A 17,989-nucleotide genomic window follows, 5' to 3' on the forward strand; every position below is an offset into this window, starting at 1 on the left:
CCTAAAGAGCTGCTTAGAAAAAGTTTTTAGGTTTTTTATTTTCAGTGAGTCCTGCTGGCAACAGGCTCACTGCATCGAGGGACTTAGGGGAGAGAATTTCAACTCACTTGCGTGCAGGATGGATTGGATTCTTAGGCTACTGGACACCATTAGCTCCAGAGGGAGTCGGAACACAGGTCTCACCCTGGGGTTCGTCCCGGAGCCGCGCCGCCGACCCCCCTTACAGATGCTGAAGATTGAAGGTCCGGAAACAGGCGGCAGAAGGCTCTTCAGTCTTCATGAAGGTAGCGCACAGCACTGCAGCTGTGCGCCATTGTTGTCACACACTTCACACCAAGCGGTCACGGAGGGTGCAGGGCGCTGCTGGGGGCGCCCTGGGCAGCAATATTTAATACCTTTATGGCAAAAGAATACATCACATATAGCCATTGAGGCTATATGTATGTATTTAACCCATGCCAGATATCTAAAACTCCGGGAGAAAAGCCCGCCGAAATAGGGGGCGGGGCTTATTCTCCTCAGCACACAGCGCCATTTTCCTGCTCAGCTCCGCTGTGAGGAAGGCTCCCAGGACTCTCCCCTGCACTGCACTACAGAAACAGGGTAAAACAGAGAGGGGGGGCATTTTTTGGCGATATTTTGATATATTTAAGCTGCTATAAGGAACAACACTTATATAAGGTTGTTCCCATATATATTATAGCGCTTGGGTGTGTGCTGGCAAACTCTCCCTCTGTCTCCCCAAAGGGCTAGTGGGGTCCTGTCTTCGATAAGAGCATTCCCTGTGTGTCTGCTGTGTGTCGGTACGTGTGTGTCGACATGTATGAGGACGATGTTGGTGTGGAGGCAGAGCAATTGCCGATAATGGTGATGTCACCCCCCAGGGAGTCGACACCGGAATGGATGGCTTTGTTTATGGAATTACGTGATAATGTCAGCACATTACAAAAATCAGTTGACGACATGAGACGGCCGGCAAACCAGTTAGTACCTGCCCAGGCGTCTCAGACACCGTCAGGGGCTGTAAAGCGCCCTTTACCTCAGTCGGTCGACACAGACCCAGACACAGACACTGAATCTAGTGTCGACGGTGATGAAACAAACGTATTTTCAAGTAGGGCCACACGTTATATGATCACGGCAATGAAGGAGGCTTTGCATATCTCTGATACTGCAAGTACCACAAAAAGGGGTATTATGTGGGGGGTGAAAAAACTACCTGTAGTTTTTCCTGAATCAGAGGAATTAAATGATGTATGTGATGAAGCGTGGGTTAACCCAGATAGAAAAGTGCTAATTTCAAAAAAGTTATTAGCATTATACCCTTTCCCGCCAGAGGTTAGGGCGCGCTGGGAAACACCCCCTAGGGTGGATAAGGCGCTCACACGCTTATCAAAACAAGTGGCGTTACCGTCTCCTGATACAGCCGCCCTCAGGGATCCAGCTGATAGGAGACTGGAAACTACCCTAAAAAGTATATACACACATACTGGTGTTATACTGCGACCAGCCATCGCCTCAGCCTGGATGTGCAGTGCTGGGGTCGTCTGGTTGGATTCCCTGACTGAAAATATTGATACCCTGGATAGGGACAGTATTTTATTGACTATAGAGCAATTAAAGGATGCTTTCCTTTATATGCGAGATGCTCAGAGAGATATTTGCACTCTGGCATCGAGAGTTAATGCGATGTCCATATCTGCCAGAAGGAGTTTATGGACGCAACAGTGGTCAGGTGATGCGGATTCCAAACGACATATGGAAGTATTGCCGTATAAAGGGGAGGAATTATTTGGCGTCGGTCTATCGGATCTGGTGGCCACGGCAACTGCCGGAAAATCCACCTTTTTACCTCAGACCCCCTCCCAACAGAAAAAGACACCGTCTTTTCAGCCGCAGTCCTTTCGGTCCTATAAGAACAAGCGGACAAAAGGACAGTCATATCTGCCTCGGGGCAGAGGAAGGGGTAAGAGAGGGCAGCAAGCAGCCCCTGCCCAGGAACAGAAGCCCTCTCAGGGTTCTGCAAAGCCCTCAGCATGACGCTGGGGCCTTACAAGCGGACTCAGGAGCGGTGGGGGGTCGACTCAAGAATTTCAGCGCACAGTGGGCTTGCTCACAGGTGGACCCCTGGATCCTGCAGGTAGTATCTCAGGGTTACAGGTTGGAATTCGAGAAGTCTCCCCCTCGCAGGTTCCTAAAGTCTGCTTTGCCAATGTCTCCCTCAGACAGGGCGACGGTATTGGAAGCCATTCACAAGCTGTTTTCTCAGCAGGTGATAGTCAAGGTACCCCTCCTACAACAGGGAAAGGGGTATTACTCCACGCTATTTGTGGTACCGAAGCCGGACGGCTCGGTAAGACCTATTCTAAATCTGAAATCTTTGAACCTGTACATACAAAAATTCAAGTTCAAGATGGAGTCACTCAGAGCAGTGATAGCGAATCTGGAAGAAGGGGACTTTATGGTGTCCCTGGACATAAAGGATGCTTACCTGCATGTCCCAATTTGCCCTTCACATCAAGGGTACCTCAGGTTCGTGGTGCAAAACTGTCATTATCAGTTTCAGACGCTGCCGTTTGGATTGTCCACGGCACCTCGGGTCTTTACCAAGGTAATGGCCGAAATGATGATTCTTCTGCGAAGAAGAGGCGTATTAATTATCCCTTACTTGGACGATCTCCTGATAAGGGCAAGGTCCAGAGAACAGCTGGAGGACGGAGTAGCACTAACCCGACTAGTGCTGCAACAACACGGGTGGATTCTGAATTTTCCAAAATCTCAGTTGACCCCGACGACATGTCTGCTGTTCCTGGGAATGATTCTGGACACGGTTCAGAAAAAGGTGTTTCTTCCGGAGGAGAAAGCCAGGGAGTTATCCGAACTTGTCAGGAACCTCCTAAAACCAGGGAAAGTGTCTGTGCATCAATGCACAAGAGTCCTGGGAAAGATGGTGGCTTCTTACGAAGCGATTCCATTCGGCAGATTCCACGCACGAACTTTTCAGTGGGATCTGCTGGACAAATGGTCCGGATCACATCTGCAGATGCATCAGCGGATAACCTTATCGCCACGGACAAGGGTGTCTCTTCTGTGGTGGTTGCAGAGTGCTCATCTGTTAGAGGGCCGCAGATTCGGCATACAGGACTGGGTCCTGGTGACCACGGATGCCAGTCTGAGAGGCTGGGGAGCGGTCACACAGGGAAGAAACTTCCAGGGAGTATGGTCAAGCCTGGAGATGTCTCTTCACATAAATATACTGGAGCTAAGAGCGATTTACAATGCTCTAAGTCTGGCAAAACCCCTGCTTCAGCGTCAGCCGGTGTTGATCCAGTCGGACAACATCACGGCAGTCGCCCACGTAAACAGACAGGGCGGCACAAGAAGCAGGACAGCAATGGCAGAAGCTGCAAGGATTCTTCGCTGGGCGGAAGATCATGTGATAGCACTGTCAGCAGTATTCATTCCGGGAGTGGACAACTGGGAAGCAGACTTCCTCAGCAGACACGATCTACACCCGGGAGAGTGGGGACTTCATCCAGAAGTCTTCCACATGATTGTGAACCGTTGGGAAAAACCAATGGTGGATATGATGGCGTCCCGCCTCAACAAAAAACTGGACAGGTATTGCGCCAGGTCAAGAGACCCTCAGGCAATAGCTGTGGACGCTCTGGTAACACCGTGGGTGTTCCAGTCAGTGTATGTGTTCCCTCCTCTGCCTCTCATACCAAAAGTACTGAGAATTATACGGCAAAAGGGAGTAAGAACGATACTAGTGGCTCCGGATTGGCCAAGAAGAACTTGGTACCCGGAACTTCAAGAGATGCTCACGGAGGATCCGTGGCCTCTACCTCTAAGACGGGACCTGCTTCAGCAGGGACCGTGTCTATTCCAAGACTTACCGCGGCTGCGTTTGACGGCATGGCGGTTGAACGCCGAATTCTAAGGGAAAAAGGCATTCCGGAAGAGGTCATTCCTACACTGGTAAAAGCCAGGAAGGAGGTGACTGCACAACATTATCACCGCATTTGGAGGAAATATGTTGCGTGGTGTGAGGCCAGGAAGGCCCCCACGGAGGAATTTCAACTGGGTCGATTCCTACATTTCCTGCAAACAGGATTGTCTATGGGCCTCAAATTGGGGTCCATTAAGGTTCAAATTTCGGCCCTGTCGATTTTCTTCCAGAAAGAATTGGCTTCAGTTCCTGAAGTCCAGACTTTTGTAAAAGGAGTACTACATATACAGCCCCCGGTTGTGCCCCCAGTGGCACCGTGGGATCTTAATGTAGTCTTGGATTTTCTCAAATCCCATTGGTTTGAGCCGCTCAAATCGGTGGAGTTGAAGTATCTTACATGGAAAGTAACCATGCTACTGGCCCTGGCTTCAGCCAGGAGAGTATCAGAATTGGCGGCTTTATCATATAAGAGCCCATATCTGATTTTCCATACGGACAGGGCAGAACTGCGGACGCGTCCTCATTTTCTGCCTAAGGTGGTGTCAGCGTTTCACCTGAACCAGCCTATTGTGGTGCCTGCGGCTACTAACGATTTGGAGGATTCCAAGTTGTTGGACGTGGTCCGGGCATTGAAAATATATATTTCAAGAACGGCGGGAGTCAGAAAGTCTGACTCACTGTTTATATTGTATGCACCCAACAAGATGGGTGCTCCTGCTTCTAAGCAGACGATTGCTCGTTGGATTTGTAGCACAATTCAACTTGCACATTCTGTGGCAGGCTTGCCACAACCTAAATCTGTCAAGGCCCATTCCACAAGGAAAGTGGGCTCATCCTGGGCGGCTGCCCGGGGGGTCTCGGCATTACAACTCTGCCGAGCTGCTACTTGGTCAGGGGCAAACACGTTTGCAAAATTCTACAAATTTGATACCCTGGCTGAGGAGGACCTTGAGTTCTCTCATTCGGTGCTGCAGAGTCATCCGCACTCTCCCGCCCGTTTGGGAGCTTTGGTATAATCCCCATGGTCCTGACGGAGTCCCCAGCATCCACTTAGGACGTTAGAGAAAATAAGAATTTACTTACCGATAATTCTATTTCTCGTAGTCCGTAGTGGATGCTGGGCGCCCATCCCAAGTGCGGATTGTCTGCAATACTTGTACATAGTTATTGTTACAAACAAATTCGGGTTGTTATTGTTGTGAGCCGTCTGTTCAGAGGCTCCTACGTTTGTCATACTGTTAACTGGGTTCAGATCACAAGTTATACGGTGTGATTGGTGTGGCTGGTATGAGTCTTACCCAGGATTCAATATCCTTCCTTATTGTGTACGCTCGTCCGGGCACAGTATCCTAACTGAGGCTTGGAGGAGGGTCATAGGGGGAGGAGCCAGTACACACCACCTAATCCTAAAGCTTTATTTTTGTGCCCTGTCTCCTGCGGAGCCGCTATTCCCCATGGTCCTGACGGAGTCCCCAGCATCCACTACGGACTACGAGAAATAGAATTATCGGTAAGTAAATTCTTATTTTCTCCAGCCACTCCTGCGTTTTCTGCTGGCACGCCTGCGTTTTTTAGCACACTCCCTGAAAACGCTCAGTTACCACCCAGAAACACCCACTTCCTGTCAATCATTCTCCGATCAACAGAGCGACTGAAAAGCTTTGTTCGCCCGTGAGTAAAATAGCATAGTTTTGTGTAAAATTGCTTAGCGCATGCGCCGTGCGGTGCATACGCATGCGCAGAACTGCCGGATTTTAGCCTATTAGCAATTCTGCTAAAAATAGCAGCGAGCGAACAACTCGGAATGAGGGCCTAAATGCGTCTAAGCTTCATTGCTATGCTAATAGTACCCACAAGCAGCTTAAGCTGTTTAAAATGATATGCTGCATGCCTTTATTCTGTGTGTGATTGCTACTGTATCTGCATACGAAATGCTATGTTACAGTGTTTTCCTGGAAATCAATGTAATGTACCATTTCCAATAACCATACAGCCAAAGTTGCAAACAGAATATAGGCATGCCCCATATCATCTTAAATAGCATAAGCTGCTTAAAATAATATACAGTAGCGATGCAAAAAAGACGCATTTTCAGCAAATAAGACGCCCGACGCTGCAGTGCTGCCCAGGAGCTGCCGGCTGACTCGCACCAGGCATCTCCTGCTGCGTGGCATATTCAGGCAAGATAAGGACACATCTGTACTTACAGTATGCGCAGTATATACAGTATTTGGTGAAACCGGACCAAGCGTTAAAAGCTACAAAAAACAATTCATGTAAATTATTTATATTTATATGTGTTCTATTAACATAGTGTGCTTTTAAGGGCAGATTTAACAAGTGATATTTTTGTTATCACTTGTTTCTAATCTTAAATGGTGCACCAACCAATCAGCTCCTAACTGTCATTTTTCAAACACATGACAGGAGCTGATTGGTTGGACCAACATTTAAGATTAGTAATGAGCAGTGGTGCAAGTAGAAATATTTTCTTAGTGGTATTGAGTGTGCCGAAAAATGGACGTGGTTACGTGTCATGATGGGGTGTGGCCACATGACACTAGGGGGAGTGACTACATTATATTAGTGGACTGGCTACATTACACTAGGGGTGTGGCCACACAGCACAGTCCCTTTTCTTTGCACTCTGGAGGCAAGGCTAGAAATATATAATATTATAGTAATAACCCCAGTACAGTAGAAATATACTGTAATGCCCCCAATTTAATACAAATACACAATAATGCCCCCATTATAACAGGAATATATACTGTAGTAGTGACCCCGGTATAATAGAGCTATATAGTAATACCCCCATAATAATAGACACATGTAGCAGTGTCCACATTACAAGAGACAATATATAGTAATGTCCCATACTGATAGACCTATATAGTGTGCTCACCACAGGTTCTATTCCCACTCGTTTGGTGGCGTAGACCCACAAACAGAGTGGTAATACCGGGCGGGTGTTGGGCTTCCATCTGTCGGTAAAATGCCGGGTGTCGGCATTCCAACGTCGGTCTCCTGAACGCCGGGATCCCGACAGCTGGCATTTTAACTGCATCCGTTTCATAGTAGCGTCTGTAACACCGTACATTCCTGACATCAGGATAATTGCAGAAAGGGAAGAATTTGAAGCTTAAGGATGGTCACAAGTTGGTAACAGAGACAAATGAGAAAGATATTATTTTAGTAAAATTGGGGATTTTTAATAACTACAGTATGTATCTCAAAAGTGTCCACTGAAATACAATCTACACTCCATTGTGTCTACAAGCTGCTTAGTTGGACTTTATTAAGAAAAAAAAAAGAAAAAGCCAAACCACTACTTTCCTAATGACCATAACTATTAAATAAAATGACAAATATCTTAATTAGTTATGATTAAGGTACAGCGGGAAACATATATTTTTCCAATTTGCAGGAAAAATGCTTTCTTTACATTCTGTAATTTTATATACACAAAGTGGTCACTATGAAAGTCTCCCTAATTAGCGGTGTCTGAAGCTCTAGCTGAAAGGTGGAGTGACTCCAGGTTTAGTAATGCTGCTTTCACATCGCAAAACCTGCTTTTGAAATGGTATTTGAAACGGTTCTTAAAATGGGTCTGAGCAGTTAAACCCCTTTCACATCTCATGTTGTAACCAGTAAATTACCATTTCATTACCGTTTTGGTACCTTTCACACTGAACCCGTTTCACCCATAGAAAACAGTGGTTGTCATTATAAATGGACTTTTCTGGCCCACACATTATTAATAATTATTAATTAATTCATTATTAATAATTTGGATAGTCGTACGATGGAACCCAGCAGCTTGAAGCATTTTTGCTATGTTTTTATATATGAGGGTATCCTTGACTGTCCCAGTAATTTGGCAGCAGATTTCCTCATCCCCTCTGATCCTAAAGCAGCTCCCTCACCTCTTCATCACTCCAATTAGACATTTGATAATGGCTTTGCAGTCTAAACGTTTATAAAGCCACTCTCACATGTGTCTCCTGTGTTTTCCAAGCTGTTTCCTGGTTGTGGCTGCTGACATCACACATGGAGACAGCCTATGACCTGCTGGGGCTTGCAAATACCGTTTCAGACCCTTTCACACTGCACAGTGAAATGGGACTGAAACGGGTAGGACCCTTCTTTTTTACCGTTTCAAAATACAGGTATTTTGAAAACGGTAAATTGAAGGGGACCCTTTCACATCGCAGCTTGACCCGTTTAGGAAGCCAGTTAAAACGGCAAAATACCGGGTACAAGGGGGCGTGGCTTGGATCGGTATGGAGTAGCTGCGTGCAGCCTTAGCTCTCCACAAAAAATCCTGAAAACTCATCCGTTTTCCCCAACCCGTGGATCCTGCTCCCTGCCAGCTGACCCCTGAGTGTGTGCTGCCTCGACTGCTACCCCTGCTGACCCGTTGCGCGGCACGGTTGAGCTGTGGTGGACCTTTCAGTGCGGTCCCCGGCTCCCTGCCTCCCCGCCAGCCGCCGCTGGAGCTCCGGGAGCGGCGCGTGTCCGCGCGCCCGGCGGTGCCTGTGAGCTGGCCCTAAGGCTGAGAGTTGCAGAGGAGGGGACCCTATTATCTGCTGTTCGGCAAGGGTACATGCCTGAGACCCCGCTGCGGAGACGCTGGAGACCGAGCCTGGGGGAAAAAAGCCCGCGAAAAGCCGCCATCTTTAGCCCTGCAGCTCCTTCTCCCCTAGCTGTGCGGAGCAATGACTGGGGCTGCCATCCTGTCTCCCTCCTGGGCTTAATACTTCCACGAAGCCCTGCAAAGCCAGTGACCTTTATATTTTCTCCTGGATGGACTGTATATACTTCATTGAATCCGGCTGCTCTCATCAAATGTCTGTTCTGCTGTGGTGACGACCTAGGTAACCCTGACTCAGCTTTTACTCAGCTGCAATTTATACCACGTACGACTGCTTCCTAACTATCTGCAGTGATTCTACATAATTGCTCTGTTTATTTGGGGTGCTATATCTGGCCGACCCGGGCAGCCCTAACCCGTGTGCTAAATCTGCGGTAATACTCCTGTGGATCTGTACCCCCGTCCAGGGGCACCATGGTGAAGGGAGGACAGAGTGCGGCTAACGCTGCTGCGAAACTGGAGAGATATGCCAGACCACAACAGGCGTCTGCGTCGGCAAGGAGAGGTGAAGCCGGCTTCCTAACTATCTGCAGTGATTCTACATAATTGCTCTGTTTATTTGGGGTGCTATATCTGGCCGACCCGGGCAGCCCTAACCCGTGTGCTAAATCTGCGGTAATACTCCTGTGGATCTGTACCCCCGTCCAGGGGCACCATGGTGAAGGGAGGACAGAGTGCGGCTAACGCTGCTGCGAAACTGGAGAGATATGCCAGACCACAACAGGCGTCTGCGTCGGCAAGGAGAGGTGAAGCCGGCCCGCCCTCGCCTGAGGCCGAGGTGGACGCCTCCGACCAAGATGAGCAGGTTCAATCTACCCAGCAAATATTGCAGGCCATCTCTGCATCCGAGCAGAGGGTTACGGACCGGATTGGGCAAGTACAAATAGATGTTTCTCTGCTAAGACAGGATATGCAGAAGATCCGAGAGCGTGTGGGTGAAACTGAACATCGGATATCGGCTTTGGAAGATGCTGCTTCGCCCATGCAGCTGAAAGTGGCAGACCTATCTACCCAAGTGACGTCTATGCAGGCTAAAATGTCTGATGTTGAAGGGAGATTGCGGCGCAACAACATCCGAATTGTCGGGTTGCCCGAGAAGGTGGAGGGCAACTCCCCGGAGTCATTTCTTGAAGGATGGCTTATTGATCTGTTTGGCAAGGAGGCGTTTACCTCCCAATTTGCGGTGGAGAGGGCGCACAGGCTCCCGCCTAGACCGCCGCCGCCGGGGGCCCCGGCTAGAACATTTATTGCACGCCTCCTGCATTTCAAGGACCGGGACACTGTGCTCCGACTGGCCCGAACAAAGGGCCCTATCCAACAAGATGGACATAATATTTCCGTATTTCCTGATTTTGCCCTGGAGGTGCAAAAGAGCCGATCTCAATTTATTCAAGTCAAGCGCCAGCTCAGAGACCGAAATATACAATATGCTATGATGTTTCCAGCCAGGTTGCGGGTGGTGCTTAACAACACCACACATTTTTTCACATCTCCCCAGGATGCCGGTGCATGGCTGGAGCGTCAGCCACGTCCTCCTTAATACTGTGTTGTTGCTCTGAGGCTGCTTTCGGCTTTTCCTATGCACCCATTTGTCCAAATGCATATTCCTGTAAATATAAATGCAAAATGAGAATATATGCAATGTGGGGTGTACGGGTGTGGGGGAAGAATTTACGATATCGCTCGCTATGTATCGTTATGATGAGGAGATAAGGGTCAGTCCCACATTATTTTACTGCTATTTGCTGCTGTGTACTGGGGCATATGCCCGGCTAAATTGGTATTGTTTCTTTTTCTTCTTCTCTTCTCAGGGTTGGGGAAATACCCTTTTTTTTTTTTTTTCCCTCTACGAATTGTGGAGAGCTCTTACTGAAAATAGTGTAAGGGCTTTTCCTTAGGTTCTTTGGTTAGGCCAGTGGTTCCCAAACTGTGTGCCGTGGCACCCTGGGGTGCCGCGAGGCACTTGCAGGGGTGCCTCAGGTTGGTTGTCAAGGACCAATTCAAACTATTTATTGTCAATTTAATAGGCAAAACCAGTGCTGGTGTCTGCCAATTATAAAATATGTGGACATACAGAAGCAAATCTTGTCCCTCACCACACAACTGACCCTAAGGATGACATATAAAAATAATTTACTTAATCTAATATTTTTTTCTAAATTTCTCAATAAGAAACTTGTGGCCTAGGGGTGCCGTGAAAAAAAAATCTGACCCTCCAGGGTGCCGTGACTCACAAAAGTTTGGGAACCACTGGGTTAGGCCCTTATCCCTTAGTTTGGTTACTTAATGGGAGTTATGGGATCCAGGTATGCCTTAAGTTTGCGAGGTGATACAGGGTGGGTGCGGGGGGGGTTAGTTTATTTTTTTCCAAGCCATCATTTTTTAGTTCTGTGCGTATTTTGCAATGACAAGTGCTTTCTGTATTATGTTGCTCTGTGCTCTCTTGCCTCCTGGAACGTAGGGGGACTGATTGTCCCTGTCCCTATGTACTATTTGCTCAACGTTGCTATGTTGCGATGCCAGGCTCTGCTGTATGTCTCTTTAACCTATCCTGCTACCCCTCTCCGTTATGATCTCTATGTCTACTGTTTCTGAGGGGCTCCGTCTGCTCAGCTGGAACGTTCGGGGATTGAATGAAAGAATCAAAAGATCGTTAGTCCTGACTCAGGTTAAAAAATATCAGGCAGACATAATTTGTCTTTCTGAAACACATTTGCATGGAAGTAGAGTGTTGGCGCTTAGAAAACCCTGGGTCAGTCACGTGTATCATTCCACCTTCTCTAGTAATGCCAGAGGCGTTTCTGTAATGATTAGAAAGTCCGTACAATTTCATCTGGATGTATGTGAAACTGACCAATACGGCAGGTACGTCTTCCTACGAGCCCATATTAACAGCCGACTGTTTCATATATTAGCAGTATACGTCCCCCCGCCATATAATAACGAGGTCCCCCGGCACGCTGCCCGTTTCCTGGCCCGGTCCCCTGCTACCCCTGTGATATGCCTAGGAGATTTTAACAATGTCATGGATGGTGGTATGGACAGGTGGAGGGAGTCAGTTGCGTCTTCCCCTCCCCTGGCGTCCCCTACCTCGTTCGCGAGACTGGTGGGGGAGCTGGGGCTGGTGGATATATGGAGATGTCGTAATCCCGCGGCCACTCAGTTCTCCTGTCAGTCCGCTACCCATCATGCATTCTCTCGTATTGATTTGGTGTTGGTTTCCCCTGATTTGTCTCCGGACGTGCTGGCAGTGGACTATCTCCCTAGGGGCATATCGGATCATTCTCCTGTTTTAGTCACAGTTAATATAGGTTGGGAGCGGGGAGCAAGAATGTGGAAGCTTAACCCCTTTTGGTTGACTCTGTTGGGGGAGGGTGCGGATCTGATAGCCGCCTGGGAAGGGTTCCAGGAAGATAACTCACTATACAATGTTCTGACGATGAAACATGATGCCTTTAAGGCGTTTTTGCGGGGCTCCTTTATAAAGAGGATCTCTGAAGTTAAAGCGTTTAGTAAGAGGGAGGAGATGCGGTTGGAATCTTTGTGCCAGCAGTTGGAATCTCAATATCTTGTTACCCATTTGCGGACTGATGAGTTGTTGTGGAAGAACGCGCAGAGTGAGTGGTCGGATTGTTTATTTGAGAAGTCCAGGCGTAGACTCCTTTTTGCGGGACATGAGCAGTATTTTCGGGCTGAGATGAATGGCAGCTATTTGGCCTTTTTGGCCCGGTCTGATTCCCCTAGAACAGTGATTCAGTGTGTGAAGAATTCTGCTGGCCAACTGTGTTATTCTGGAGCAGAGGTGGCGGAGACCTTCCGTAGTTATTATTCCTCGCTTTATGCCTCCCGGGCCAGTTACTCGGATGATCAGCTGGGGGAGTTTTTGGCTCAGTTGACCTTGCCATGCTTGTCCCGGGAGGACTCTGGGGCTCTGGATGCGCCTATCACGGTGGAGGAGGTGGAGGCCACGATCCTGTCTCTCCCGGCGTCTAAGGCACCGGGATCTGATGGACTTCCGGGTGAGGTCTATAAAAAATACATTACTTTTTTTGCCCCCTATCTCTTACAACTGTTTGAACTACTCTTAGAGGGTGGGGCTCTCCCGCGCTCTATGGCCGAGGCCAATATAATTGTCCTGCTGAAACCGGGGAAGGACCTCCTGCTCCCTGAGTCTTATCGACCCATTTCCCTCCTCAATACTGATGTAAAAATACTAGCAAAAATCTTGGCATCTCGATTGAATTTGGTAATTACAACTATAATTCATCCAGACCAGACTGGCTTTATGCCGGGTAAGTCCACGGCCCAAAATCTACGTAGATTGTTCTGTCATCTCCAGAGAAGTGATATAGGGGGGTCGGACGCGGTGGTGGTGTCCCTTGATGCGGCCAAAGCGTTCGACTCTGTAGAATGGAGGTACCTGTGGGGGGTGCTGGAGAAATTTGCCTTTGGCCCTCGATTTATTGGCTTTATCCAATTACTGTATTCCTTGCCTGTGGCTCGTGTGACGGCCAATGGTTTCACGTCTGAGCTTTTTGCATTGGAGAGGGGCACTCGACAGGGCTGCCCCCTATCTCCTGCACTGTTTGCGATGGCCGTGGAGCCGTTGGCCGCCCTGCTGCGCGGTGATGGCGGGGTCAGGGGAGTTGAGATTGGGGGTCATGTGGATGTGGTGGCGCTATACGCGGATGACATGTTACTTTTTCTACAGGACTCTGACGACTCTCTTCAAACAGCATTACAGGTAGTAGAGAACTTTGGTATCTTTTCCGGTCTGCTAATTAACTGGGACAAATCCCACGTTTTCCCTATTTCTGGCCTTCTCCCCGAAAATACACAGGGGGCGTATCCTTTGCAATGGACACTGCGGTTCAAATATCTAGGCATTTGGATTACTCCTATGGCGCGTAGCTATATGGCCCAAAATATTGACCCCATACTAGCGACATTTAAAGAGAAGGCACATAGCTGGAAAAAATTACCGCTGTCGGTCCTGGGTAGGGTTAATTTATTCAAAATGGTGATGCAGCCAAAGTTTCTCTATGCTCTACAGAATTCCCCGGTCTACCTTCCCAAGAAGACCTTTGCTGTTATTGAGGGAGTTTTATCCTCATTTATATGGAGTGGTAGGCCGGCGCGGGTCTCTATCAGAACATTATGCAGATCTCAAATGTCCGGCGGTGCAGGTCTCCCAGATCTCAGACTATACTATGTGGCCGCTCAGCTGGCCCATCTGAGTGAATGGACCGGGGACTCTCTGGGGGATACGATGAGGGGGTTTCTGGCTGAGCGGACGGAGTGTTCTCCTGCTTTTTCTCTCTCTCCTCTTCAGCTTCTCCTTTCTGGTCTCTCAACGTCTGGCTTGCCTCCCCTGTTGCGTCAAGCCTTGCTTATCTGGCGCTATGCGCATACTTTGTATGACTGGGAGGGACATGATACCTGTACCCCACTGTGGTTCAATAGTGCATACCCTGAGCTATATGAGATGTCGCTAGATAACATATGGATTGCTAGGGGAGTCGTGGCACTGGGTCAGCTATACCACGGTGGAGTGCTGAAGTCATTTCAGCAACTGAAAATCGAATTTGATGTGCCTAACACAGTTATGTTTCGATATTTCCAGCTTAGACATGCTGCACAGACCCAATTCCCTCGCGGCCCACCATCGATTGCTGACTCACCTGTTAAGACGCTGCTTGCTTCTTTGAGCCAGAGGGGGAGGGTGTCTACCATATATGCTGCTTTAAATAACAATAGCTATCCCGATCTATTAAATAATCTCCGTACTAAATGGGAGATTGATTTGGGGCAATTGTCCCAAGAGCAGTGGCTCCAGATTATGAGCTCCCTTAAATACACTACGCCATGTATAAGGTATAAACAGGTTTTTTTCTACATTCTACACAGGGCCTATCGCACTCCGGTTATTTTACAGAGGGCTGGTCTTAGGGAGGATTCTAACTGCCCCAGGTGTCAGGCAGCTGATGCCGGTTTTTGGCACTTACTGTGGGACTGCCCTGAGATCTCCCTTTTCTGGCATAAAGTGTGGTGTGATGTGGTCATGACAGCACCGTCCCTCCCTACATTAGATCCTGGCATATGTTTATTTGGGCTAGATTTGGAGGAGACACATTCTGTTTTACTATACAAATATGTCCTGTGTCTCACAACGCTAGCTAAGGTGGTTATTGCTAGGGTCTGGTTCTCTGCTGATGTACCTAGAGTGGAGCACTGGAGGGCGTTGGTGAACGAGGTAATTCGTCATGAGAGACATATGTACAAAATAAGGGGTTCCACCTCGCGATTTACGAAGATGTGGGGCCGCTGGGGTAGCGCAGGATTAGGCGAGCAAGTATATTGAGCACATGAGCGACATTAGTAAAAACATGGATACTCCTTGTCGTGGATACATGTATATAAAGATATATGATAAGAAATAACACGCACACCAAATTGTGATTGGATAATATCTGTTTGTTGATGGCAACTGTTAATGTTGTAGTTAAATGTCAATGTTGATGTTTTGTTTTGTTTGTATGTGACACAAAACTCAATAAAAAACACTTGATTTAAAAAAAAAATACCGGGTACAAGCTGCGGTGTGAAAGGGGTATAAGTGTACTATTCTAGGCATAGGGAGAAGAATTCAGTGACACAAAAACTATGTCTAAAATCTGCAGATAAGGGAACACGTGGCGCCGTAGAGGGTGAAATCCAACATTTATATTTATGCTCTATAAAGGGAAGTATGCATTTTTTTATTTTGTAATTAAAATTTCATGTTAATTCAATTTCATTTTCAGATTTTACAAAATCGGAACTATATAATTGTAAAATTTAAGTTTAGGTTTCTATTATTCATTAGAGCCAACTCTTCAAAATTATTGTGGGTGACCCCCCCCCACCCCACCCGTATGACTTTTAAAATGGAACATACAGATGGTCAGTGGTAGTATTGGGGGTACTCAAGAACCCGCAGAGCTTGCTTCATACTTAACCCTATCAGCAGATTTCAGAACTAAATTTATTTTCCCACGGAAACCTTCTCTCCATGCCTTGAATAATATACTTGGTAGTATTCCGCTTATTATTTAGAGCTACACATTTTGTGTGTGTGTGTCTATGTATGTATGTATGTATGTATGTATGTATGTGTATATATATATATATATATATATACACACACACACAAACACACACACACACACACGTATACATACATACATACACATGCTAAACATTGCCTTTGACTGATGGATTTGTCAATAGTAATTAATGCTAAATTAGCAAAAACTGCTAAGGATCAGATTGCATGCTGTGGGCCATCCAACACAGGGTAAGGCCTCCCAGCTTGTATGGCGCTGCGCCGCAATGTGATCGCAATTCAATTGCGATCACATTGCAGAAACCAGAATAGAGGATGACCCCTGCATACGCAGCTGTGCTGTTTCCAATCGCAGGAAACGTCATTGTGCCGCCTCGAACACAGCCAAGACACGCCTGTGTTTCCTGCTCCACTCTCCCCCAACGCCGCGTCGCCGCCCTCGAAAGCCCGCTGCTTGTCAATCATAATGTGATCGCATGGCCTAATGAAAGCTCACGCACACTGCGGCCGCTACATGTGCGCAGATGGTCAAAATCGTCCATTTGCCATTTTCAGCCATCTGCGACCATCTCTGAATAGACCCATCTGTTGTTAATCATCAGCAGCTCTGAGAAGCCGACATTTAATAAATCTGCCTCAGAGAGTATATATATATATATATATATACACATTAATAAGTAACCATTCTTCTTACTAGTTACTGTATGTGGCCACTATCATGAAACAAATGTATCCGTTGCTGTAAAGAGAAATCTTGTAAAAGCCTTGTTCTCTCAGCAGTGGGAATACTCCACGATCCCTGTAAGGTTCATGTTACACCTGATGGAATGTTCTGTTCTGTATTCATATAAGTTCCATTTGTGTTTCAGTGCGGCCAGATCCCCCCATCTCTCTAAACTGGACAGTTCTCAATATCAGTGAGACTCAGCTACATATGGACATTCTGCTATCCTGGGAGCCTCCAGCCTCAGCGGATGTTAGGAGTGGATGGATCTCCCTGGAATATGAAGTGCAAATAAAAGTAGCAAATGAAACCGAATGGAAACCGGTAAGGGCACATTTCAGGTATTTTATGTGAATAGGACACACACTGTGGAGATGACATACAGTACAGCTATAGCTACAGTACTAGTGCATTTCTGGTATTGTGGCCTATGGGCTACCCATCCAGTTCTGTTCTGGCACTGGCCACAGCGGTATTGTATCAGTTGATCAGAATACATTAGCTCTTATAGCATTCAACTTTTTTCATGTTTTGTTGCCTTTCAAAAATATATTTTATAATACCTGTCCAACTGTGTGCATTTTGCATTTCAATTTCCTTGTGTTTTATTGTTTCTTTATGCTAGTATGATGTAGTACACAAAACGTATTTACCGGTGTATGGCCTAAAGACGGGAAAGGAATATTTGGTTAAAGTCCACTGCAGACAGAAGGGGAATGAGAAATTTGGAGAGTTTAGTGATGTCATAGTGATCTCAGTTTTTACATCAATGGGTAAGTATCAGTCATTAATACCCAGACATTTCCTTTGTATTGATAAATTCTTATAACATTTATACCTGGTGTAGGACAGTGGGGATATAACAGTTACACAGGGTGTAGGACAGCAGGGATATAAAAGTTACACACGGTGTAGGACAGTGGGGATATAACAGTTACAGAGGGTGTGGGACAGTGGGGATATAACAGTTACACAGGGTGTAGGACAGTGTGGATAAAACAGTTACACAGGGTCTAGGACAGTGGGGATAAAACAGTTACACAGGGTGTAGGACAGTGGGGATAAAACAGTTACACAGGGTGTAGGACAGTGGGGATAAAACAGTTACACAGGGTGTAGGACAGTGGGGATATAACAGTTACACAGGGTGTAGGACAGTGGGGATATAACAGTTACACAGGGTGTAGGACAGTGGGGATATAACAGTTACACAGGGTGTAGCACAGTGGGGATATAACAGTTACACAGGGTGTAGGACAGTGGGGATATAACAGTTACACAGGGTGTAGGACAGTGGGGATAAAACAGTTACACAGGGTGTAGCACAGTGGGGATATAACAGTTACACAGGGTGTAGGACAGTGGGGATATAACAGTTACACAGGGTGTAGCACAGTGGGGATATAACAGTTACGCAGGGTGTAGGACAGAGGGGATATAACAGTTACACAGGGTGTAGGACAGTGGGGATATAACAGTTACGCAGGGTGTAGGACAGTGGGGATATAACAGTTACACAGGGTGTAGGACAGTGGGGATATAACAGTTACACAG

The 17,989-nt window shown here is 47.1% G+C and overlaps 1 protein-coding gene across 3 annotated transcripts in view; it reads left to right on the forward strand.

Annotated features, from left to right (window-relative positions):
* Positions 1-17,989, forward strand: part of GHR (growth hormone receptor) — a 636,857-nt gene that overhangs the window by 592,307 nt on the left and 26,561 nt on the right. For all 3 annotated transcript variants that reach the window (XM_063961562.1, XM_063961570.1, XM_063961553.1), the window contains 2 exons: positions 16,581-16,759; positions 17,061-17,208. In XM_063961562.1, coding sequence (XP_063817632.1) covers positions 16,581-16,759; positions 17,061-17,208 — 327 coding nt within the window. The remainder of the gene's footprint in view (positions 1-16,580; positions 16,760-17,060; positions 17,209-17,989) is intronic.

This window comes from Pseudophryne corroboree, chromosome 1, assembly GCF_028390025.1.
Source record: "Pseudophryne corroboree isolate aPseCor3 chromosome 1, aPseCor3.hap2, whole genome shotgun sequence".
Classification (NCBI taxonomy): Eukaryota; Metazoa; Chordata; class Amphibia; order Anura; family Myobatrachidae; genus Pseudophryne; species Pseudophryne corroboree.